The sequence below is a fragment of the Prionailurus bengalensis genome, chromosome B4 (assembly GCF_016509475.1).
Source record: "Prionailurus bengalensis isolate Pbe53 chromosome B4, Fcat_Pben_1.1_paternal_pri, whole genome shotgun sequence".
In the NCBI taxonomy this organism is placed as follows: domain Eukaryota; kingdom Metazoa; phylum Chordata; class Mammalia; order Carnivora; family Felidae; genus Prionailurus; species Prionailurus bengalensis.
The window spans coordinates 107,674,114-107,701,257 of record NC_057358.1 but is presented as its reverse complement, the minus strand read 5'-3'; the positions used below and the strand labels follow the sequence as shown (position 1 = coordinate 107,701,257).

Sequence of the window (27,144 nt, the reverse complement as noted above, 5' to 3'; positions counted from 1 at the left end):
ATGACCCCTCCTTCACACTATAAACAAAAATTAATTCCAGGTGCATCTAGATTTAAATGCTGAAAGCTATAAAGTTTCTAGAATATCTTAATGATCTAGAAGTAAGCAAAGATTTCTCATATATCACAACAATTAAATTTTTTATTTGAAATTAGAAACATTCTGTTCATTAAAATTAACCATAAAGACAGTGAAAAGGTAAGCCACAGAGGTTAGAATATTTGCAAGGGAAAAGAGAGTAGTATTCAGAATATATATAGAACTTCTACAAATCAATAAGAAGAAAAGATATACAACCCAATGAAAAAATACACAAACACTTGATCATATCACAAAAGTGAATATCTAAATGGCCAATATGCATTTTAAAAGGTATTCAAAATTATTAATTATGACAAATGAAAATTAAAACAACAATAGCTATACTACCACACACCTACTGGAATGGAAGAAAAAGACATGAAAATACAAAGTGTTGTGAAGATAGAGCTCCTCTAAAACACCCATATTCTTCTGATAGGGCTATGAACTGATATAATCACTTTGGAATACCATTAGGCACTATCAACTAAACACAGGTGAATGTTAAGGCCCAGAAATTCTATTCCTAAAAGAAATGTGACTATGTACATCAGAAGACATGCACAAGAATGTTCATAGCATTTAGCTTTAATAGGCAATACTAGAATTAACAACAAATATCTTCCAATAGTAGAATAGATTACTATTCAAAGTGTATGTATTCAAATAAAAAAATGGTGTGTTCAAATAATAGATTTAAAAAGTACCGTACTCAAATAATAGATAAAAAGTGGGTATTTTCTTTTTATTTATTTACTTATTTTTTTGAGAGAGAGAGAGAGAGAGCATGTACACACCTGTGTGTGCACAAGCCAAGGAGGAGCAGAGAGGGAGAGAGAGAATCCCAAGAAGGTTCCGCACTGTCAGGACAGTGCCCAACCCTAGGCTCAATCCAACAAATTAGGAGATCATGACCTGAGCTGAAATCCAGAGTTGGACACTTAACTAACTGACTGAGCCATCCAAGTGCACCAAAAAGTGGGTATTTTTAAGATTGGTATATATACAACTATACTCAACAACATAGATAAATCTTATGGACATAATATTACATGAAATAATAAGATTACATACTGTATGATTCCACCTATAGGAAGTTCAAAATAGGGAAAACTAATCTATGATGATGGAGGTATGAATACTGCAGAGGCATGAGGAAGTCTGGAGATGTTCATATGTTTTACATCTTCATCAGAGTGGTGTTTATGTGGGTGTAACTGTCTAGAGAAGAGGAAACAGAGTGAGTAAAACTAATGTAAAAGGCTAGTGCTCTGTATGATAAAACAGTGCTCGATTTGGTTGGAGCACTTGGAAGTCACAGAAGTGGTATGGATGTCTTTACACTTTGGTACCTTACTGTGGACTCTTACATGAACAATATAGAGGGTGTTCTCATTTTGCGAGGCAACAAAGAACTACAAAAGACTGTTGAGCAGGGCATACATAAGCTCAGAGTTGTATTTAATGAAGGATAACTGATAAACAAAACATTGTGCAAATCATTTTGTCAAAGAGTACGCACAAACTCTTGTTAATATTCTCGGAGCACAGTCACATACTGTACATGCTTGTAGAGTAAATAAAGAGGATATTAAGAAATCAGAAGCATACCTTTTCAAGTGTTGTTTAAAATAATCTATGACATAGTGTTAAGAGGATAAAAATCTTAAAAACTGATTTAGCTCCAAAACAGTATACTAAACATTTTTAAGACCTATATTTATACGTTGTGGTTGGTACTTACTTCATCAAATGTAAAATCCTCCAAATTTATTTCTTCATATTCTTCTTCAGATTCTTCATTCTTAATAGCCTCTAAAGCTGTTGTCAGTTTCTTTCGCAAAAGGAAGCCCTTCCAAACTGCCTAAACAAAAATTTAAAGCATGTTATACAAGGTTATAGATCAAACTACAAACCAGATTCTCTGTGTTATCCCATTAGGAAGATAAAACATCTAAGCCCTTAGTTTAATGGCTCAATAATCTGTTTTTTGAACTTTATGTGACACTTAAAACTGTAAGATAAATTAAACAACTGCATGTGTCTAAAGTTCTGAATCTCAGGAGACTTTCCTTGTGGTAAGCAGAAAAGAATCTTTAAAACTCCCTCAACTGCACATGTAGGTCAACCAATCAATTATCTGACAATTCCTCCAGGACCCATTCTAAACTAAGAAGAAAGAGATACAAAGGAAAACCAATTTTTCTCATTTTCAAATAATTGTGTATAAAATAAACTAACACACATTTAGGAAAATTTCAACATATACAAATGGCCATATTAGAAAGGTATAATCTTTTCCCATAACTATTAACTAATTTCATTTTAAAATAAACTAAGCACATAAAAATAGAATTAAAATCATTCAGATTCCTTAATAATCTTGGAGTCGAGAAAGCTTTCCTAACTGTAACTCCAAGAACTCTGTAGCTTTTAAATAAGTACTTTTATATACTACTAGGGAGTGAGATCTAAGATCCATTAAGGATAAAAAAACAAGATAGAAACAAGTGTATATTCTATGCTGCCATTTTTATGCAACTTTGCATATAAATATACAATAAATACATAATTTATATAAACATATACACTCAAATATATTCGTATATGTGGTTGTTAATATTTACAAATAAAAGTTATGAAATTAATTTTAAAAATCATTAAGTATAGAGGCAGAAAATAGGATGCAAGATATAGCAACAGAAACCAGACTTCTCTGAATATACCTTTCTTAGATTTGACTTTGGAACTGTGCACATGCATAAGATAACTATAAAACAAACAAATATGAAATAAAAAGGAAGTCCTGAAGAGATACAAAAATATATTTTATGCTGGGGGCATATACACATGGAAGTTATTTAAAGTGACTTTAAAATATATTTATTCCTAGTCAAACATACTCAAAAGACAAATTTAACTACAGAAGATACCTTAAATATGTTTTCAATAATCATATTGTTAGTAATAATATTGGTATTGTTATCATGGAAAATCTATATATGGAGAACTGGAATATATGGACAATAGCCAGAACATACATGACAATAGAAGTCACTCATAACCTCTGCAGCAACTAGCCTTGAAAGCCAAACCACAACCTCGGCAACAAGTAGCCAAGAATGGTCAAGATTTTGTCAATGACTGTCAGCCTCCCTACTTTTGTCCCTACTTCCAACTCAGGATCAACCAAAGCTAGCCAAATAAGCTTCCCAACCAATCACACAATATGTCCTACTTTCTAGCTGCCCACTTTAATACCTTCCCCCTCCCCAAACCCTCCAATTAGACCATACCTGAAGATCTTTTTTTTCTCTCTCTCTTTCTCCACTAAAGGTTTCCTACTCTTCCCCCTGCCTTTGAGACTATGCCAAAGGCAACTGATAGTGGCTGAGTCCCTTGCTATAGCAGTCTCTGAATAAATAGCCTGTTTTTTTTCTTATTTGTATGGTCCTTATTTATTTTCACTAAGTATGTGCATGTGTACACAGATACAAACACAGATACACACACACACACACACACACACACACACACAGAAATGAAAGTGAAAAGGAGGAAAAAAATAAAGAACAATTATGTTAATGTTATTGGGAACCAGAAATTTCCATAGAAGAAAAAAGATGCAAATATAAAATCGAATAAGTAAAAATCCTGTAGTCCTAAATTTAATATTAAAATGTCAGTATGAACCCATGGTATACTTTTTCTTAAAAATATGTATTTGTAAGCTCCTTATAATGAAAAAACATCTAGAAACCATGACCATACCAGTAACAACAACACCTCTAAGATCCTAATTCACTCCTAAACCCAGGCTGGGTTTCTAAATATTATCCCCATTAAAGGAACCAAAGATCTTTGGGGCAATGTCTGAATCTAGGCCTGGCATAAAATGTAAGCAAAATGAACCTGAAACATAATGGCACATTAGAAAGCAAGGGAAGTTTTTAAAAACTACTGAATTGTATCACCAAAGCTAATTTGAAGCTAACCTGGCCAAATGAGGGACAATTTGAGCATCAGTAAGAGTAAATTTGCAATGGAATTAAACATCATATATTTAAAAATTTTGTGTATATTATGATAGAACACATTATGGTGACCGCTGAAGGATACTGGGAAACCTTATTAATCTAAAACTTGGTAAAAAAGCATCAAGCATTTAACCTGCCTTTCCAGTGAATTGCACCTCAAGGTAAACTACATAGTCAATTAAACAAAGTTTCTCTCTATAGACATTTTTTGTTTAAAAATGAAGAAATTACACATAGAGTATCAATATTTTGCAAACTATTTACAAGAATTGACCTAGGCAATTATTATCAATGGTCACTAATATTCCTAAAAGAGAGGCAACTAGACATTAGGTGCTTCTTCACTGTAATACATACAACCACTTAGAGGTATTCATTTTTTAAACTTTTTAAAAAAATGTTTATTCATTTTTGAGAAAGAGAGAGAGCACGAGCAGGGGAGGGGCAGAGAGAGAGGGAGACACAGAAACCGAAGCAGGCTCCATCCAGGCTTTGAGCTGTCAGCACAGAGCTCGATATGGGGCTCAAACTCATGAACCATGAGATCATGACCTGAGCTGAAGTCAGACACTTAACTGACTGAGCCACCCAGGCGCCCCTGAAGTATTCTTGATAAAAAACAAAACAAAACAAAACAAAACAAAAAAACCCAAAATAATAGCAAATTTTATAACCTACTGTCAGCTTACAGAAAAAGAAGGAACCAAGAAACATGTATGTGATGCTATGGGGATACATTTGGCAAAACTCAGAAAGCAGAAAACTACAGGAGAAAAGACCTAGTTTCTTTAATAAACTGTAAGGAAAAAAGAGAGGGGGTTACTATGTATTTAAAAGACTTCTAGGTATTATTTAAACCAAAGGCAAAGTGATGACTTTATTTGTATTTTAAGAAAAATCTGTAAACAAACATTGATAAAACAATATAAATTTGAATATTGATTTGATATTTGGTGATATTGAAAAATAAGTTTCAATTTTTGGTTGGTAATGTAGTTCTACTTAAAGCAATAGGTCTTACAGAAATTCATACTGAAATATTTACAAAAGAAATGGTATCTGGGATTTGTTTCAAATAGTCTAGTGATGAGTGGGGAGATGTGGGTTGGTTACAGAAGATATCAAGGTGACATGGAGACCTAGGCAAAACAGGGTATAAAGGGAAACTTAAATCCAGGCTTTCAATAATAAGGATCAGCTCACTGTGGTTCACAACAGATCCAGCCCAACTCATCAGGGACAGGACTTCTCCAAAGCTCTAGAGTACAATATATAATGTGTGTCTTTCTGGTGTGGTATATATAGATACTTTCCTCCAGCCATCTCTGATCAGTTTATGAGAAATAAAGGTATTATAGATGTTCAGATTCATCTTCTAGCTTATTTGTTTCTGTCAAGATCTTAACTTTTCCCCAGTAATCCATCTACAATTAATTCATGTTTCTCACATATTCAAATTAATTCCCTGGCCAAGAAATTGTATCTATTTTCCCTCCAACTCCCATCAACTCCCATTCCCAAAACATACTATACACTTGTTCTCTCCTAAAGGATTACTTCGTAATCATCTGGCAAACAACGAGAGGGTGAGAAAGACCATGGGGCAAAACGTTAACATAAGGTAATTCAGGTATCCAGACCTTGCTAGCTCTGTAATCCTGACAGACAGCTGTCAAGGATGCCTCAAAACCTGTCTTCATTTCAGCCAACCAGAAAGGGAAAAGAATATGAAGGGATATCTGTGCAATGTTTAATGATCCAGACATGGAGGTGGTGTACATGTCTTTCATGTACAATGTATTGACTAGAAGTCAGAAAAGGAGCCATACTAAAGTGCAGGAGAAGGTGGGATATCTAGTCTGGCTGTATGCTTGGAACAAGGGGAGAATGTGAGTTTTATTGAGCAGAGAGCAGCCTCTACCACATCCATCATAAAATGTTCATTTTGCTCCTTCTAAAGCCCAGGCTCTTTCTATTGCTTTGTGCTCTGCTTTCTAGAATGGTAAGTCAGTCTAGAATTCATACTAATACGAATGCTGTAAGTAACCAGATGACTGTACGCAAGAGAAGAGAAAATGAAACTGAGATCACTTCAGGTGATTTTAAATACCATGGTGTACAATAAAAGAGACTTGCTCTAAGCTGCAAAGGCTGAATTATGCTTACTTTTGTCATAGATACACAGAAGCTCAACAAAAGGACATTCATCAGAGATATCAGTCCCTGAACTAGACTGTTTCACAAAGCGATAAACTTCTGTTTCTTCATTGAACAGAATGAAGCAAAAGTTTCAGATCCACGTACCATCAATGCTGAACAAAGTATTCCTTATCAACTGATGACAGGAGGGAGTTTGGTCTGCATGATATATTCATTTCTCATGTTGCAGAATAATATTTTGAGATAGTAACTGAGGTTCTTTCTTTTCCTCAGAGTTTCCTTGAATCCATTGAATCCCCCCCACTCCCACCACCATTCAGGCATTAGTAATGTCTATGCATTGCCCTTAGGAGTACAGTTCAGACAAATTAAGTCAACTGAAATACTGAATATATTTATTAGAACCATAGCAAAGATAAGTTGAAAACTATGGCTTTCGTAGTAAAAGCCAGCAACTTAATTTTAAGGCTATTCCTCTAGTTGGTTATTCCAATACCTTGGAGGCATCCATGACTCCTTACGCTCTCTTACACACCACATCCCCATGAACTGATGTTATCAGCTCTACCTTCAAAATAAACCAACATATATTCTGGCCTGTGATTTTCTTACTGCTTCTACTGCAACACTCTGGCCTCATGCTACCATTATCCCTTGTCTGAATTACTGTAATATCCCCTAACTGATTTTGCTGCTTCTACCCCTGCCTTCCTACAGTATAATCACAACATAAAGGAAACTTGATCATGTGAGCCTACTGCTCAGATTCCTATAATATCTTCCCATGTCATTCAGATGACAAGCCAAAGTCTTTACACTGACTTATGATTTGTAAGTGTTACCCTTCTCCCCTCCATCACTGTCCAGTCACCCTGGCTTCTTGTTGCTCTTTATAAACACTGCAGTATGCTCCTAAATCAGTGCCTTTGATCAGATATTCCACTGTCTGGAGTGTTCTTCTCCCAGATAGCCAATGGCTTAATCTGTCACTGTAATGTCACGTTTTCTGGTCTTCCATTTCCATCATATCTAAAATGATAAACTTTCCCTTGATACTCCTGTCCTGTTTATCCTGCTTTATTTTTCCTCTTCGTACTTATCACTATCTAACATATTTATTTACTAACTGCACATCCCAACAGAATGTAAGCTAGTAAGATTTTTGTGCCAAGAAATATTTGTTGAAAGAATGGATAAAGGGAAACACTAATTTTTTGGTTACTCTCTTTCAATTCGGTACCATTATGTATTTATTTAGTTTATTTAGTTTATGTATTTATTTAGCATTATTTAGTTTTATGTATTTATTTAGTTGATTTTATATTTATGTATTTTTTTAGTTCTGCCTCTTCCACTAGAATGTAAATTCCATGAGGGCAGAGAACTTATACAGTTTGTTTATAGTTATGTTTCCTAAGCCCATAATAGTGCTTGACAAATAGTAGATTCTAAAAAATATTTGATGAATAAATAAATAATAGGATGAATGTGATTAGGTTGAACTTCACTTCAAAATCTGATCTTGGTGAGGTTGAATCAAGTCTATTCAATACTTGCTCCCTGAATTTCTCATTAAAATGTGTATTTGAAGAACTTTAACAATTATTTTAGTAGATTTTTAAACATGCTTCTAAAAAGAGGTCTAGATTAGGCCAAGTGAGAGTTGCTATGGCTAATCAAATGTTACCAAATGTGCCAAATGGCATATCTGATCAGAAGCTTTAAACATGATTGTGTGGCTCAGTTTGGCCCTTGGTCATGAGAAATGTATTTCTAAATTATAGGCTACTCTTTCACCCTAGATACTAAGCACAGGCACAGCCAATCTATGGCCTACCTGTCACCTAACTAAGTAAGAAGCAAATCCAGTAGCTGTAAATCACTGACATCCATGGGTTGTCCATTATATAGAATTACTCAGTGAAAGATGACAACTACATCTCTCAGGACTATTTCACCAAAGATTAAAGCTAACCTGAATAAGAATAGCAGCCTTTTCCCTCTGTTCTTGGATATTCACGGTGTTTTCCCTTTTTTCTTCCTTTAAAATAGTTTTGTTCTTGATGCAGTCATTGGGTTGGAATGTCAGGGGTCCTACTGCAGCAGTATGTAGCCTCTGAGAGAAATTAATCTGTCTGCGTACCATGTAACCACGCCAGTGTGCCTGGATTACCAAAGCTGCCATACTATTCAGAAGAGAAAAGAAAACATGGTTAGAACCCATAAAAACAGTTGTAGGTAAGAGGTCCTCATAAACTATATGTATAAACATGAACCGCATCAAGTATTATTTTAAAATAAGAACATCTTTTGTTAACAATAGGCACATAGGTAAAAATGGTATGGAAAACCTTCAAATCTGAAAAAGAGAAACGGGCCAGTAACTTAGAGAGGGATGTGAGGACTAGGGGGTTTTTGTTTGTTTCTTTTAAGGAGGAAAATAATACCAAGATTTTTGTATGATAACAGAGTATGTTGATCAAGTAGAAAGGGGGGAAAGTGATGATGTTGCAAAAAGGGACAATGCAGGAGCCTATGCTGAGTTGGCAACAGAGGATGTGATCTTCTTCACAGTGGAGAGACTAGCGTTGGACAGAAGGGAGGGCCCCCTCCACTGTAAGAGAAAGGACCCGTGAGGTTATTACTAGCTGCACTTCCCTCCCTGCCCATGACAAATATTAAATCATGCCCTTACAAACCCAGTAGTAAATTCTAACATTTTCCCAGCCTACATCTATTTGCCAATTTCAGGCACTGAATCAATCAATGCTTTGTTTTTTCCACACCCCCCTAGGCTGCCCAGCAACATTAGCAAAATTTGAATAACAATGATAGTAAGTGGGTTCTCAGTGTGCTTCACCTTTTAACTCTTCCTAATTGGATAAATTTCCCTTTTTCCACCCAGATTATTGCAGGAATATTATCAAGGTACTGAGTACCTAATTATTCTGTCTTAAGTGCTCTTTAAATTCCAGAGTTTAGTTTAAAAGGCACATGAAGGAGAAGTGATTCTTGCATATATCCCTTGCATTAAAACAGTTTTCAGTAATTTTATAATTATTGGCAATTCAAATGAAATTTTCTCCTTCCTCATACTAGTAAGTTTAAGGCAAAGTGGAATTGAGTCATAAACTCTGCCAGACAAGACCACACATTGTTTTTTCTCATAGTAATATATTTGTGGGAAATTAGGAATGATGTAACCATTTTTATCATTATTTTGCTTTATTATCACTATTGTTATCATCATCATAATTTTACTTAAACCCTGTAGAAGACTTCAATCTATTTTGCTATGAATAGAAAGTTAAAGTTAATGGATAAAACTTCTGACCTAAGATAAACTACTTGAACTCCACATGCTTAGAAAAAATAATCACATTCCAACAAATCATGTCCTTCTGTAGGGTAAACAGAACTATAAATTTTGCAATGGATTTAATTTGTATTCAGTTGTTCAATTATCAATTCATTCTTTCTTCTTTTGAACAGAAACAAGTTAGGGAGTTTTTAAAGCACTACAATTGGTATTTTGGCTGATAAATAATCTGAAAATGTATTTATCATTTATAAGTGGTAAAGAGTGAAAGGTTTGTAAGAAAACTCATTTAAGCTCAGACAGCATCTTGTATTTTTCTACAAACGCATACAAGTTTCACTGACTGTAATTGTAAATTTCTTCTAAAGCTCACCAGTCATTGAGTGCCTGAATTCCTCAGCCCAACATCATCAAAATTTCCCAAGGGAAACAACAACAGTGAGGGATATTTTCCTCAGTTACACTAACACAAGGACTGCTTTTTACTACACTGAAGGCAGGTAAACATGATGACTTTGGGGCTTCCTGAATGTAGGATGTTTCCATGTTGAGAAAAACAGCTTGTATCAGAGGTGCCTACCATCATCACCATCACCATCATTATCTTTTTTTTTTTTGGCAAAAATCATAATGATAAAATGCCCTTAGCATAAGAACACATGTAAATCATACTTAGGAAACATCTACACAACTGACAGTGAATCTTCCTGAAACACTGAATGGTGAGGTTCAGTAAATGCGTACATTTTCTTTTCTCATTATTCTTTAGGACCTTGGCTTGTCTATATTTTCAGTTCGCCATCCTTCCTTATTATCATCATTTAGTTATTTTATTGATAACAGATTAAGAAGTTGTAAATGTTGTTTATATGAAATTACAATAGGCAGGGTCTGGAGTGTTTGGAGTTGATGGGGTCAGAATATGCTACCTCAAAATATGGCATCCTGGTATACTAAATATTTTAAGCTGTAGGAATTTGAGAAACAGCATGTCCAGGAAGGACTTTTTGACCTTCACCAGAAGCAGGCCATAAGATCCTCCTGTGAGAGGTGTCCTTCATGTACCCAGAGAAAAGAAGCATTCTCATCTGAAGACGGATGACAAGAAGAATCTGAATCAACAGGCCTTGCTAAATTTACCCCAGTTTACTACACTTAGTTTATACCCTTTGCCCTAATTATATTTTCCACAACCTTCTATTCTTTGTCAAACCCGATACGAAAATGCTCAGGTTTAACTATTTCTTCAGGTCTTATTTCTTTAGGAAGACTTCCATGTCATGTGAAACATATTAAATACATTTTTATGCTTTTTTCTTATTAATTTAACCTTTTGTTTCAGGGATACCAGCTGAGAACTTAGAAGGGTGGAAGTAAAAGATGATATTTTTCCTCCCTTACAGAGCAAAAGTAATTGATTAAATAAACTGATGAAATATAAAGGAGGAAATATTAAAGCCACTTTTAAGAAAATTTAAAACATTTTTGCACTAGGGAATACATCTTAGTTTTAGCATATCAAACTTTTTAATATAGCTTTCAGAAAAGAAATCATCATTCACACTGACAACTTCTGAAAGAATAAAGACTGGGAAAAATAAGGTCAGCTACTGTGATTTTCTGCATTCTGCCCTATTCAGCACCTGTTATTTTAGGAAAAGCTAAATTTAACCATTTTTTAATTTTGTTGGCTTGACAGTGAGGCCAACAGTAAAAAAAGAAAAAAGTTGACAAGCTGAAGTAATATTTATCTTTACTGGTTCGATAAAAAAATTAAAGCCATTAGCTTTATAAAAGTATTTAAAAGTTGGCAAACCATAAAACAGACTCTTAACTATTAAGAACAGGAGGTGGGTGGGGGGATGGGTTAAATGGGTGATGTGTACTAAGGAGGGTACTTGTATGATGAACACTAGGTGTTGTATATAAGTGATGAATCGCTAAATCCTACACTTGAAACTAATATACTGTATGTTAACTGGAATTTAAATAAAAACTTGAAAGAAAAAAATTAAAAATTAAAGTGTTTAATAGTTGGAAGAGGTTTATGTGGTTAATATCAAAGAATATTGGCATACTTTATAGGTTGTTATGCCAACAAAAATTATAGCACATGCATTCAAATACTTGCATAGATGCTTATTAAATTATTCTGAGATCAAGAAGCAAAGACATGGTACATGAAAAGGTATACTTTTAAAAATGAAATTACCTGATTATTCAGCAAGTTTTCTTTATATTATTTTTAGAATAGCAGAGTGTTTTATTTTTTCTTAAAAATTCATTTTAATTGTTTAAAGATTAGAAAGCAGAAAGAATAACTTTACATGTACTTATTTTCAATGAAATACTAGTTAATTAAATCAGAACCTGCCAAAATTCAAATTCATAATACTATAATTAATAATTTGTACACATCATAAAAACATAATTAAAGGAATTCATATGAAATACAATAGTGATTTAAATCCTTTACCAAAACATGAACGAATACTATCAATAAAAAATACAAAGTATACAATGTAAAGAAAAATGATGTATTAAGTCTTACATTTTATTACGATGTCCAATATTTTGGCAATTCCTCAGCAGAGAACTTGTCATTACTGTTTCCACAAATGGGATTCTTTTCGTGGGGATACTGTTTAATTTGCTGTCTTCTCTCTTCTGGTCTGCTATTTCTCCCTGATTTCTTCCTTCCGTATTTTCACATAGAGAGGATTTGGTTGATATAGAATGACTAGAGTCAGAATTCATCCATTTCTCAGAAATATCTGGTGATTCCAGTTTATACCTGTCTGCACAAGACTGGAGAACTCTATTTTGCAGGATGCTATCACTATCTGTAGCTAAATGATTTTGCTGGACTTCTGATTCTTCTCTCTGGGTGATACGTGCATCCCCGCATTCATGTGAATATCGGCATTCATTACTAAGTGCCATTAATTTCTTATTATAATGGCAGAGATTTTCTGCAGCATCCAAGGTGACCAAATTTCTAAACAAATAAAGAAGACATTTAATAATAAGAATTATATCACCAATATTAAAACATATAGGTTTTGGAAATTTCCCTTGTGTGGTTTGACATGAAAATTAAGCTTTACTACAATATTCATTAAAAACTTATTTCTGGTTGTTTATATAGAAATTGATCTCATTTCTAAAAAAAATTTGAAAATATTTGTTTAGCTAATTTAGATCCGTCAATCCAGACAAAATGTCTGGAAGTTTTAGAACCATTTTTATTCTAGGTATTTTTGGTACAATTGAATGAGAAAAATCCATGCTTTTACTACCATAAACATGAGAGATCATGGCTGCCTAAATTTGGAGAAGTTATTTATGAAACAAAGTTAAAAGTACTTTCTACATTGACTCTTGCCATGCAAAATATTTGTATTGGACTTTTAAACAAAGAATTTATATTATGGGAAAGTTTTTATTCCCCTTTTTCTCTGGCAAAACAATCCATTGCAAAGAAAATTCAAATACTTTAAGATATAAATGGTGGTGATTCTCTTAAACAATTGTTGAATTTTTATCTTATGGAGGCTATGGCTTATGTAATTAATCAAACTTTCTGTTTGCCAGATTTGAGGATCTCAGTAGCAAATGTAAAGAACTTTGCACTTGTATGAGCCTTTTTCTTGGCTACACTTTATTTACCTTCCATTATTTATTTTTTTTTAATTTTACTTACTCCAACTGTATATTTTCTAACTATATTTACTATATAGCCACAAGCTGCCTTATCTTTTTCTTGCAGGATATAAATAAATACAAAACTTTTAACCATACCATAAAAATGAAAGTTATAGTTCCTAAATGTAGAGATAAATAGTCTTGTGTTCACAAAGGTATTATCAGACATTAGCATAGTCTCCTCCAATATATATTTTTTATATTTATATTTTGTATTTCATTCATTTTGGTGGCTAATAATGTAGAAAAGTTTCAATTCAATATTGGGATATCAAGTGGTTATTGATTAGGTATTGAATTCACCATTTATTATTAATATAAAATATAGTCTATTTTCCATTATCAATGCCAAAATGAAACAAGTTGCAATGACAATGGATTATCCAAAGGAATTGAGAAACCTATGTTTCAACATGAGAGATATCAAGGGTCACCTTTAAACAAAAAATTGCATATTACCATACATATTCAAGGAAGTATGTTTAGTTTTGCACAAAATAAATGTAAATAACCTTAGTCTTTATTAAAAGTAAAAAGTAATTATCTGTAACAATTATTATTTTTGAGAGAGAGAGAGAGAGAGAGAGAGAGAAAACAAGCAAGAGGCAGAGAGAGAGGGAGAGAAAGAGAATCCCAAGCAGGCTCCGCACAGTCAGTGTAGAGCCTGAGGTGGGGCTCCAAGTCACAAGCAGTGAGATCAAGATCATGACCTGAGCCAAAATCAAGAGTTGGATGCTTAACCAACTGAGCCACCAGGCACCTAGGTGCCCCAGACAATTGGGATTATTTAAAAGCTGTGAGATTTGTTTTTAATCTGAATGGACTATATACACAAATATTTAAATAGAAAAACCAAATCTCATGTAGATGGGCATGTATGAAAGTGCAAAGAGCAATAATTTAAAAATTAAGTTTAGGTATTTAGAAGCGCATATTACAATTATAATTCCAGTTTTAATGGAGAGTCATCATAAGTGAAATATGAAATCACTTTCCTTTTTCATTTGTGTTTTCTGGAGCAATGCAAATTAGAAAATATAATTATAGAGGGGTGTCCAGGTGGTTCAGTCAGTTAAGCCATCAAGTTTTGATTTCGGCTCAGGTCATGATCTCATGGTTTGTAAGATCAAGCCCCACACTGGTCTCTGTCCTGACAGTGCAGAGCCTGCTTGAGATTCTCTCTCCTTCTCTCTGCTCCTTCCCCACTCATGCTCTCTCAATAAAAAATATTAAAAATCTTTAAAAATAAAAGAATATACAGTTATAGAAAGATCAAATATAATTCATTCATACTAACGTACCCTGAATTTTGGAGGGGGAATGGGAAATTCTCTTTCTTTTATATCTAATTGGGATTCTACTCTCAACTTCTGTTCTTCTGAATATGTGCATGTGTTGACTGCTCTTATCTATTGTGCGCTCATAATATTTGAATATATTAATATATGTACAATATATCTAATACATAATAAATGTTGTATGCCTTGCTCCATTTTAACTGTTTGTCTAATTTTCTCTTATGTTAATCTGTTAATTCTTTGAAGATAAAGTATAAAACTTAGCTTATTGTGTATTTTGTTTACAATCACTGTCAAATAAATTTATGACTGATTCATTGAATGACTGACTGAAGGGATGTTTGATTCTTGTCTTGAAGCTATCCTCATGATTTCACTTATCTAACACTTCAGCATTGAAATTATATTTTATATTGTGTTTTTAAGAGAGAATATCCTTAAAACACACAGTACTAATTAAAAAAAACATCACTATTAATCAGCGTATTTTTTAATTATATACATAAATTGCATTATTTCTTTAAATTATGAGAAGAGAACAGTCTTACCCTTTCACAGTAATATACTTTTCAATTAGTAAGTTGAATTCTTGAATCTGGGACTGACAAAGTACCAAGAAACGTCCTAATTCTGGTTGATAGTATTCTTCAGTCTGCCTTTCTGAACAAGAGTTTATCATTTCACCATTGAGGATTCTTAGAGCCGGTAACACTTTAAGTAGAGAATGCCTATTGAAAGCAGGAAAAAAATAAATAATCTTGAAGAGTTTATATCTAAAATAACCATATACCTATTACTTAAACAATATAAACACAGAGTATATCTCAGAAAATGCTATTGATTTTGTAGAGAAAATGATACTGTTAAATTTGTTAAAAATTTCTATGGTATCATGTCATGTACAAAGTTAAATTTTAGAGACTTGACAAACATTTAACCATTTTCTTCTATAACATAAACGGGAAATTTAGCAGATGGAAACTTGGGCTGGGAGTAAATAAAAAGCTACATTATAAAAAAAAATAATATCAGATACAGTATTTTAAAAATATGATAATTAAAATAAAACTACTGAAATTTGTTGCTTATTTTAGAAGTAGAGGTAAATTCTGATTGTTTCTCTTAGTAAAACATAGTTAAGAGTAGGGCTAAAACAAGAGTAGTAAACAATCACCTTGTTTATCATGATCTGAAAAATCTAAACTTATATTTCTTCTTGAATCTTGCTAAAAATTATGATAATAAAAATATTCAAAGTATGCACAAAAGTCTGTACCAATTTAAAAGGCTAATGGTGTGAAAAACCAAGCCAGACAGCAAGAGCTTTCCACCAGGCCTAGCCATTTATAAGTATTTACCCAATCCTTTCACAAGGGTACTGTGGGCCTCTTTTCACAAGGCCATTAATGGTCAAAGGGGTAAAACGGACTTCTTGAATGAATAAATCCCCCTTAGTTAGAAACTAAATTTCTTACGAGGAAAAGTACAAAACTGATGAAAGATATCAACAAACTAAATAAATGGGAAGATGTCCAATGAAGATATTTTCATAGATAGGAAGTTCAAAATTGTTCAAGAGATCATTCCTTCTCAACTTGATCTTTAGATGCAATGCAACCCCACTAAAAGTACCAGTAAGGTATTTTGTGTATATCAACAAAATGATACTGAAATTTACAAAAAGAAGCCAAAAAACAACAACAACAAAATCCAAAAAGACAAAAACAAAAAACAAACAAGAATAGCCAATTCCACACTGAAAAAGAAGAAAAAAGTTGGAAAACTAACACTTTTCACTTCACACTTACTACAAAGCCACAGTAATTATGACAGTATGGTATTGGCGAAAGAATAGACAAATTTATCAATGGAAGAGAGACAGACAAATATATCAATGGAAGAGAAGAGAGAACCCAGAAGTAGACCTCCATGAATCTACTAAAGTGGATCAGTCAACTAATCTTTGACAAAGAAGCAAAGGCAATACAATGGAACAAAGATAAATGATGCTAGAACAATCAGACATTTACATGCAAAAAAGTGAATCTAGACACAGACTTTGTATCCTTCAAAAATTTAACTCAAAATGGGTCACATACCTAAATGTAAAATGCAAAACCATAAAACTACTAGAAGATAACATAGGAGAAAAAATTAGACGGCACTGATATAATGATGACTTTTTGATAATAACACCAAAGATACAATTCATGAAAGAAATAATTGATAAGATGGACTTCATTAAAATTAAAAACTTCTGCCCTGTGAAAGAGTATCGAGAGAATGTGAAGACAAGCAATATACTAGGAAAAATATCTGATAAAGGGTTGTTATCCAAAATATATGAAGAAATTTTAAAGCTCAATAAGCAAATAAATACACCAATTAAAAAATGGGCCATAAAACTTAATAAACCCCTCACCAAAGAAAATATACAGATGGTAAGTAAGTATATGAAAGATACTCAACATCATTTGTCATTAGAAAACTGTAAATTAAAATAACAAGATACTATTATCTATTAGAATGGCCAGTTCAAAACGCTGACAATACCAAACGCTGGTGAGGATGTGAAGAAATAAAAACCCTCATTCGTGCTGGTGGAAATGCGGAATCAGTGCAGCTATTTCGGAAGATAGTTTGGTGGTTTCTTACAAAAGTTAACATACTTTTACTATACGATCCAGCAATGTGCTTCTCAGATTTACCTAAATGAATTAAAAACTGTATCTGCACCAAAATCTCCACACAGATGTTTATAGCAGCTTTATTTGTAATTGCCAAAACCCGGAAACAACCAAGATGTCCTTCAGTAGGTGAAAGGATAAATAAACTGAGTTACATCCATACAAAGGAGTATTATTCAGCACTAAAAAGAGATGAACTATTAGGCCATGAGTAGGGAAGATTTCTAAATGCATATTACTAAGTGAAAAAAGATAATCGGATAGGGCTACATGCTGTACAATTCCAACTATATGAAATTCTTGAAAAAAGTCAAAACTGAGACAGTAAAAAGATCAGTGTTTTCCAGGGATTAAGGTGAAGGGAGGGAGGAACAGGCAAAGCACAGAGCATTTTTAGGGCAGTGAAACTATTCCGTATGATACTACTACATAGCGAATACATGTCATTATACATTTGTCAAAATCCATAGAATACACAACACCAAGAACAAACCCTAATGTAAAGTATGGACTTCAGGTGATAATGATGTGTTGATGTAGGTTCATCAATTATAGCAGGTATACCACTTTGGTGTAGGATGCTGATAGTCGGGGAGGTTGTCTATGTGTGGGGACAGGGTATACCTGGGAATTCTCTGTATTTTCTGCTTAATTTTGATAACCTGACCTTCTCTAAAATATAAAGTTTTTTAATGTTTATTTATTTATTTTGAGAGACAGAGCACAAGTGGGGAAGAGTCAGAGAGAGAGAGAGAGAGAGAGAGAGAGAGAGAGAGAGAGAATCCCAAGCAGGATCTGCACTGTCAGTGTGGAACCCAACACAGGGATCAATTTCATGAATCATGAGATTATGACTTGAGCTGAAATTAAGAGCCAGATGCTTAACTGACTAAGCTACCCACATGGCCCCCAAATATAAAGCTTTTAATTAAAACACAAAATAAGACAAACTCACAGTTCTCTAAAAACTAAATGAAGGACGGCAAGATAAGATTACAAAAATGCCAAGGTTTAAGAAAGAAAACTCCAGTCAGGTACTCCTTCCACCTAGATGGTATATAGTCAGGGTCAACATATCCATTTATAAAAACACAATTGTAAAATATAATTTTTATATTTATAGAAATACTTTATATAATAATTTATATATAACTTATATTTATATAAACTTATATTTACATATTTATGTATACTTTATATATAAATGAAGAAAGTGGTCCACTGAGGCAAAAATGCCAAGGCCCAACTAAAGCCATAACACATTACTATGTATAGTTATGATCTTGATAGTCTTAGTATTTAATAAAAGATAATCACAAGAAATGTATAAAAACATTTCCTTTAATGAAAGCAAAAAAAGAGAAGAACATCACAGTTTTTCATTTACTCAGGATACATGATTAATTTCCCACGCTTACCTCCCTCCACCCTTTGAGAAATAATACTTTTTTTCTCGCGCAGATATTTAAATAAGGAAAGAGGGAAAGCAAACAGATTATGTTCAAGATAACTATCAGATGTTTTACAGTGTTAAAGAGCTTAATCTAGTTAAGAAAACTTGGGTCCATCACTTCTTGGCCTTTTGGCTAAGATCAAATGAAGACTAGGGTCCATTTATTTGGAACTTTTTTAAGCTTTTTTTTTTTTAGGCTTGAAGATACCAATATTGGTCATATCATAAACTACCGCACTTACTACAAAAGGTTAAATAACTAGCATATATTGCATTTCTGTTTGGATTCATTTTAAGATGTGGTTCAAAAGCAGAATGCTAATTAAGATAATGGGTATTCATCACAGAGGTACAATACTAAATATAACATGAAATTTTTGACTGAGGCTACCATCAAAACAAGGAAAGGTTGAGCTCTGAAATTGAAGCTGGTAATAATTAAAATATAATGGAGAGATTAACTATCCATATTCTATCCTATCAAATTGTTTATTACATTAGTAATGAAACTATATTGCATTCTAAATCTCCCTCAAGTATACAGTCAAGTTTTCTTCAAGACATGACATGTCAGAATAACGTGGCTATAAAATGCCACATACGAAATAAAGATGCTTTTGAAATGTGATAATAAAGGGTAGTAAAAGTTAAAACTGTATTGGTGTTTATACAGCTTAAAAAAGAACATGCTTGGGGCGCCTGGGTGGCGCAGTCGGTTAAGCGTCCGACTTCAGCCAGGTCACGATCTCGCAGTCCGTGAGTTCGAGCCCCGCGTCGGGCTCTGGGCTGATGGCTCAGAGCCTGGAGCCTGTTTCCGATTCTGTGTCTCCTTCTCTCTCTGCCCCTCCCCCGTTCATGCTCTGTCTCTCTCTGTCCCAAAAATAAATAAACGTTGAAAAAAAAATTAAAAAAAAAAAAGAACATGCTCTAATCCTATTGATGATCTTATTTCATTAGATCATCTCCTAAAATACAGAAGAGCAAACGTAAGGCTTCAATAATGTGATGGAACCAGCCCTAGACAATAACCAACAGTTTTAATTCCTTGTGTACCATGCAAATTTCTATCTGATAATTTGGTCTCCAGAGTGGACCTGATCAGCAGAAGGAATGAGGTATGCTAATGACCTGCTTTGGTCTTTAAAATAGGTATATTTCTTATAAGGAAAATTAATAAAGCAGATTTTCTTATTATAATTTGGATCTCTTAAGACTTAGACAAAGCTGGGACGCCTGGGTGGCTCAGTTGGTTAAGCGACTGACTTCAGTTCAGGTCATGCTCTTACAGTTCATGAGTTAAAGCTCTGCGTCAGGCTCTGTGCCGACAGCTTGGAGCCTGAAGCCTGCTTCAGATTCTGTGTCTCCCTCTACTTCTCCCCCTCCCCTGCCCGTGCTCTGTCTCTCCCTCAAAAAAATAAACATTGAAAAAATTTTTTAAAGAGGTAAAGCTGATTTTTTTATTTCTATTGTTCAGTTAGTTCTGGTTGAACAATAACAATAAGCTGATGGATCTATAATACTTTTCATTGGGATCCTGTACCTACCGTGATATTGCAGATGAAGTAACACTTAAAACCCTCTTGAACAGCCATCTTTCAGGTGTCATTTTATCTAATTAAGAAGATGTCAACAAAATGAAGAAAATACTCATGCTGCAATCATGAGAACCACAGGGTCTCACACATGTGTTCTTTATCTTAGTCACTCTCTAAATCCATTGTGATGGTAATTCAAGGCTAAATCTCTATGTGTGTCTCCAACCTTGCAGGGCAAGGTCTCTGAAAAGATCCTCCTTGAACTACTGTATCAGAGTACCTGGGATAATTTTTTAAATTCACTTACACCAAAGACCTCTGTTGGTGGGTTCTGGGGAGTTTGCATTTTAATTTTTTTAACATTTATTTATTATTGAGAGACAGAGAGACACAGAGCATGAGCAGGGGACGGGGAGAGAGAGGGGGAGACACAGAATCTGAAGCAGGCTCCAGCTTCTGAGCAAGCTGTCAGCACACAGCCTGAATGCGGGTCTCGAACTCACAAACCGCAAGACCATGACCTGAGCCGAAGCTGGATGCTCAACCAACTGAGCCACCCAGGTGCCCCTTCCTGTGTCTCCCCCTCTCTTTGCCAGAACTATTGTTTTGGTTTTTTTAATTTTTTAAAAATGTTTCTTTATTTCTGAGAGAGAGAAACAGAGCATGAGCATGGGAGGGGCAAAGAGAGGGAAGACACAGGATCCAAAGCAGGCTCCAGGCTCTGAGCTGTCAGCACAGAGCCCGACTTGGGGCTCAAACTCACAGAGCAGTGAGTTCGTGAACTGAGATGAAGTCGGATGCTCAACCGACTGAGCCACCCAGGCGCCCCTGCATTTTTAAAATATAGCTTTTCTTATGGCTTTAAAGAACCAATGCATTGGCGGGGGGGTGGGGGGGGGGAGGGCGGGGAATGGGCTACAACAAGTTACGCAAAAATTAGAGATGTTCAGGTTTAAACTTAAAAAAAAACTTTGAAATTTTATCATTCTGGAATTGTCTTAAATTTTCAAGAAAAATACAGCTTTCTTGTAAACTTGAGGCATGCCCTATATATATCAATGATGCCAGAGAATTTGCTAAAATAAGAGATATTGTGGGCCTGGACAGTTACATTCCAATGATCTGTTCACTGATTAACATTGCCATTGGTTTTACATAAATGGTGCAAAAGTTTCTTAGGAAAGTATTCTTGTAACACTGAAGTTACAGAATACATATCAAATAGAGAAACCAGTTTTCTATTCAGAAATAATTAATGACAAAACAAAGAGCCATTTTAACTAAATGACCCAATATAATCCTAGAAGCAAAATATAAGAATTTGCTTATCAGATTAATGGAAGGACCAATGATTTACCACAAGTATCCTCTATTTAACAAAACAACTGTTTATGCCCTAAACAACCAAAATAATAAGAAAATAAGTAAATCCAAAGGTAACTAATACAAGGCATTAGGTTTATTTGTAGGTATTGCAAGTGGCATTATGTGGAAGCTGTTTGGATGCTAACTAACCAGATTAGCAAGGGGCAAAATGATAATTTTGTCATCAAATACTACATTTTGAATATGGCTATGAATATAGATATTATTATGTACAATATTATAGCTATAGGGAATAATTACAGAAAATGTGGATCAATGGGGCTTGAATTTTTACATTGAAAATATTTTGATGTTACATTCATCACCTTTACATAAGAAAAAGTCCAAAACAGTTTATTTGTGTCAAAATATTTGAAATTTCTTTGGATGTAAAAATTAGTTTGTTTGGATCTTCAAGACCATGACAATATCTTGATATTTATGATTTATATAATAAATATCCATATTTGATTTGGTGTTTTATGTTAAAAATTGTTTGCTATTTTTTTTAAAGGAATAGTTATCAGAACTATATAAATCAGTAGTGTAGTAGGTTGGCCTTCAGTTCAAATGCAGCCTTAGAAGACTCTATGATGAATATATTAGAAAGTGCTGTAACAAGTTGATTCATGTTGGAAATGAAGTATAAGAATACTGTGAGATCTCAACATTAGTTTTTCCAGCTGGGGTCCTCCTAGCCAAGGGCTGAATCAATATTTCATTTAGTGAAAACTTCCTGGTGAATATTCTGTCACTTAAGAGACTCTATTAATCATTAACGAATGAAACACATTCCCAAAGGAGATTCCAAACTGAGTTTGTAGATTAAGTTTTAAAAAGAGATTTTTTTAGTACATCAGTTTTTTCCATGTTATCACTGGCCAGACATGAAAGTAAGAAGCCAATTGGGAAAATCTATAACTAATCCCTTTGTTGGTATCACGGGGTTATGTAAAGTTCATTGAAACATACTGCTTACCCAAGTTTGAGTTGATCCTTTCATTAACAAATCCCTATTTTATAGATTACCAGATTTTAAACCCTTTAGATAACTGAATCTCTTCTTGAAATTATGAAATCTGTATTAGGCCCACTGATCTAAGTGAAATTTGATAAGCAAAATTTTTAAGTTGGTTTTACTCTAGTACAGTAAATTTTATTTAAACATAGAAATTATAATAGCTAAATAATTGTACATGTCTATAATATAAATACTACCTTTTATCAATATTATTTTTAATTAAATATTTGCTTTAAAACTGTAAAGTATATATACATAGTAAGTATAGTATATGTTAGTATAGCACTAAGTATATATACTTAGCATAGTAGTAAAATGTGAATGTTTATCTTTATATATTTAAACAGATTTATATCAATATATTTCACTATGAGCATATTTTATCCAACAAACTAAGTATTTATTCTTCATACCAAAAAAAAAAAACCATAAATAAATTCAAAGATTATTCAGGACATAGATTTGTTTCTAGTTATTGCAACTGGCAACATGGCAGCTGTTTGAATGGAAACTCATACCAGATCAGCAACAGAATTCATGTCCTATTTGCCCAACTCCTAATAGAAAAACCATGGCCTGCAAAGAGCTTGCTCTGAATATTGGGCACAGCCACCTATTTCTGTTTGTCATCATAGATTTGGTCTATATAGTTACTTAGAAAAATAAAGATATCTACCTAAAAACAACCCATCAGGTATTTTCATTATAAATAATATCACCTGCCAAGAAGAGGCTTTTGGGCATAATTACACCCTACCTTTTGTGTGGGAAGTTTCATTCTAAGGTCTAGGTTCTAAAAAAGGGGACCCAAAACCTGGGGATTAGTGTTTTAAATCCCAGTGTAAGAAAAGCATGGCCCCAGAACTTGAGCTAGTACATCTAGATGGGGACCTTGACTACTTCTTTTTTGGATGACAGAGTCCTTTTCCCAGGTGGAAAAAGGTCTAGAAACATATTTAAGGTTTTTTGTTTGTTTGTTTCACATATATATACACCTTCTTTAAATAGTTGCAATGTCTGATCTCCTTATAATTTGATATTAACTAATAGTTGGTATAGTAGTAGTATAGTAGTAGTAACTTGTCCTAAGATCAGGTTTTCAGAAAACAGGAAGAATGTCACAAACACTATGGTCCCTAAAAGTCTAAAGACTCCAGTTGTAGAACTCCTGACATTGATAATTACTGCAAACTGATAAATAAGTATCAATTGTCAATTTATGGGTAATAATACTTTCAATCCCTGAAGTAAATTTTAAAAATTCAATAGAGGGATTCTGGGGGGCTCAGTCAGTTAAGCATCTGACTCTTGATTTCAGCTCAAGTCATTATCTCATGGTTTGTGGTATGGAGCCACACATCGGGCCCCATGCAAGCAGTGCAGCGCCTGCTTGGGATTCTCTCCCTCCCTTTCTCTCTCTCTCTGCCTTTCTCCTGTGCACATGCTCTCTCTCTCTCAATAAATAAATAAACATTAAAAAATCCAAGAGAAAAATTAGAGGGGGTGAAACGCATTTTTTTTCAAGATTTTACACATTACAATGTAAATTTCTATAATGTATTCCTTCAACAAATAATTTTGGTTATCTATGACATTATGGACGTCATGCAGACATACTTGCCTTGCATAAGTCTACATACAGTGTGTGTGTGTGTGTATGTGTGTGTGTATAATAACTACACATAGTCTATATAGTTACTTAGGAAAATAAAGATATCTACCTAAAAATAATCCATCAGATATTTTCATTATAAATGATATCACCTGCAAAGCAGAGCCTATTAGACATAATTGCTCTTCTTTTTGTGTAGAAAATGTTACTCTAAAGTCATTCTTCCAGTTCTAAAGTATAAGGATCTATACAATATCTGGGATCACTTCCACTACTTAATTTTAGTCCTTTTTTTTTTTTTTCTGAAATTTATTGACAAATTGGTTTCCATACAACACCCAGTGCTCATCCCAAAAGGTGCCCTCCTCAATACCCATCACCCACCCTCTCCTCCCTCCCACCCCCCATCAACCCTCAGTTTGTTCTCAGTTTTTAACAGTCTCTTATGCTTTGGCTCTCTCCCATTCTAACCTCTTTTTTTTTTTTCCTTCCCCTCCCCCATGGGTTCCTGTTAAGTTTCTCAGGATCCACATAAGAGTGAGACCATATGGTATCTGTCTTTCTCTGTATGGCTTATTTCACTTAGCATCACACTCTCCAGTTCCATCCACGTTGCTACAAAAGGCCATATTTCATTTTTTCTCATTGCCATGTAATATTCCATTGTGTATATAAACCACAATTTCTTTATCCATTCATCAGTTGATGGACATTTAGGCTCTTTCCATAATTTGGCTATTGTTGAGAGTGCTGCTATGAACATTGGTGTACAAGTGGCCCTATGCATCAGTGCTCCTGTATCCCTTGGATAAATTCCTAGCAGTGCTATTGCTGGGTCATAGGGTAGGTCTATTTTTAATTTTCTGAGGAACCTCCACACTGCTTTCCAGAGCGGCTGCACCAATTTGCATTCCCACCAACAGTGCAAGAGGGTTCCCGTTTCTCCACATCCTCTCCAGCATCTATAGTCTCCTGATTTGTTCATTTTGGCCACTCTGACTGGCGTGAGGTGATACCTGAGTGTGGTTTTGATTTGTATTTCCCTGATAAGGAGCGACGCTGAACATCTTTTCATGTGCCTGTTGGCCATCTGGATGTCTTCTTTAGAGAAGTGTCTATTCATGTTTTCTGCCCATTTCTTCACTGGGTTATTTGTTTTTCGGGTGTGGAGTTTGGTGAGCTCTTTATAGATTTTGGATACTAGCCCTTTGTCCGATATGTCATTTGCGAATATCTTTTCCCATTCCGTTGGTTGCCTTTTAGTTTTGTTGGTTGTTTCCTTTGCTGTGCAGAAGCTTTTTATCTTCATAAGGTCCCAGTAATTCACTTTTGCTTTTAATTCCCTTGCCTTTGGGGATGTGTCGAGTAAGAGATTGCTACGGCTGAGGTCAGAGAGGTCTTTTCCTGCTTTCTCCTCTAAGGTTTTGATGGTTTCCTGTCTCACATTTAGGTCCTTTATCCATTTTGAGTTTATTTTTGTGAATGGTGTGAGAAAGTGGTCTAGTTTCAACCTTCTGCATGTTGCTGTCCAGTTCTCCCAGCACCATTTGTTAAAGAGGCTGTCTTTTTTCCATTGGATGTTCTTTCCTGCTTTGTCAAAGATGAGTTGGCCATACGTTTGTGGGTCTAGTTCTGGGGTTTCTATTCTATTCCATTGGTCTATGTGTCTGTTTTGGTGCCAATACCATGCTGTCTTGATGATGACAGCTTTGTAGTAGAGGCTAAAGTCTGGGATTGTGATGCCTCCTGCTTTGGTCTTCTTCTTCAAAATTCCTTTGGCTATTCGGGGCCTTTTGTGGTTCCATATGAATTTTAGGATTGCTTGTTCTAGTTTCGAGAAGAATGCTGGTGCAATTTTGATTGGGATTGCATTGAATGTGTAGATAGCTTTGGGTAGTATTGACATTTTGACAATATTTATTTTTCCAATCCATGAGCAGGGAATGTCTTTCCATTTCTTTAAATCTTCTTCAATTTCCTTCAGAAGCTTTCTATAGTTTTCAGCATACAGATCCTTTACATCTTTGGTTAGATTTATTCCTAGGTATTTTATGCTTCTTGGTGCAATTGTGAATGGGATCAGTTTCTTTATTTGTCTTTCTGTTGCTTCATTGTTAGTGTATAAGAATGCAACTGAGTCCTTTTTTAATTCCTGGACTTTCTACTAACATAGAACGTGGCTACCTTCCTTAATCTCTTACCACTTTGATGCTGAAAAGAAATCTTCCACACATACTATTTTCCTTTTCATACAACTATTCAAGATTTCTCTATAGTTCCTTAAAAATAAAGGCTAACATTTACCAAGTGTGCTATATGCCAGGCACTACTATAAAATGCTTCTGTCTTGCAGTTAGTTTGGCTTTATGACTAGTTACATCCAGTGGAATATGAGAGAAATGATCAATGCCACCTTTTTAAAAATACATTTATTTTGCGAGAGAGAAAGCGTGAGTGGGAGAGGGGCAGAGGGCAAGGGAGAGAGAGAGAATCAAGCAGGTTCCACACTGTCAGTGCAAAGCCTGATGCAGGGCTCGAGCTCACAACCGCAAGATCATGACCTGAGTCGAAGTCAGACGCTTAACTGACTGAGCCACCCAGGCGCCCTAACCAATGCTACTTTTGAAAGCAGAGCAGTTAAATATCAGATGTGCTTTCCCTGTGGTCTTTTCCCCTCTTTCTCACCACAATCTATTATCTAAAAATGTCAGATTACGTTGAAGTTACATGACACAGAGCCACAAAAGGGAAGCATCCTGAGTTTTCACGTCTGCTTAGATTAGACAGGATGAACTCACATCAGATGCAATATAAACCAAAAATAAGCTTCTATTGTATTAAACCACATAGATTTCTGGGTTTGCTGTTGTG

The 27,144-nt window shown here is 34.4% G+C and overlaps 1 protein-coding gene across 1 annotated transcript in view; it reads right to left on the bottom strand.

The window, feature by feature from the left end:
- Nucleotides 1-27,144, bottom strand: part of LRRIQ1 (leucine rich repeats and IQ motif containing 1) — a 207,360-nt gene that overhangs the window by 114,402 nt on the left and 65,814 nt on the right. Inside the window, exons 14-17 of the mRNA XM_043561707.1 lie at nt 15,149-15,328; nt 12,149-12,595; nt 8,254-8,464; nt 1,826-1,945 (exon numbers count right to left, since the gene is read on the bottom strand). Coding sequence (XP_043417642.1) covers nt 1,826-1,945; nt 8,254-8,464; nt 12,149-12,595; nt 15,149-15,328 — 958 coding nt within the window. The remainder of the gene's footprint in view (nt 1-1,825; nt 1,946-8,253; nt 8,465-12,148; nt 12,596-15,148; nt 15,329-27,144) is intronic.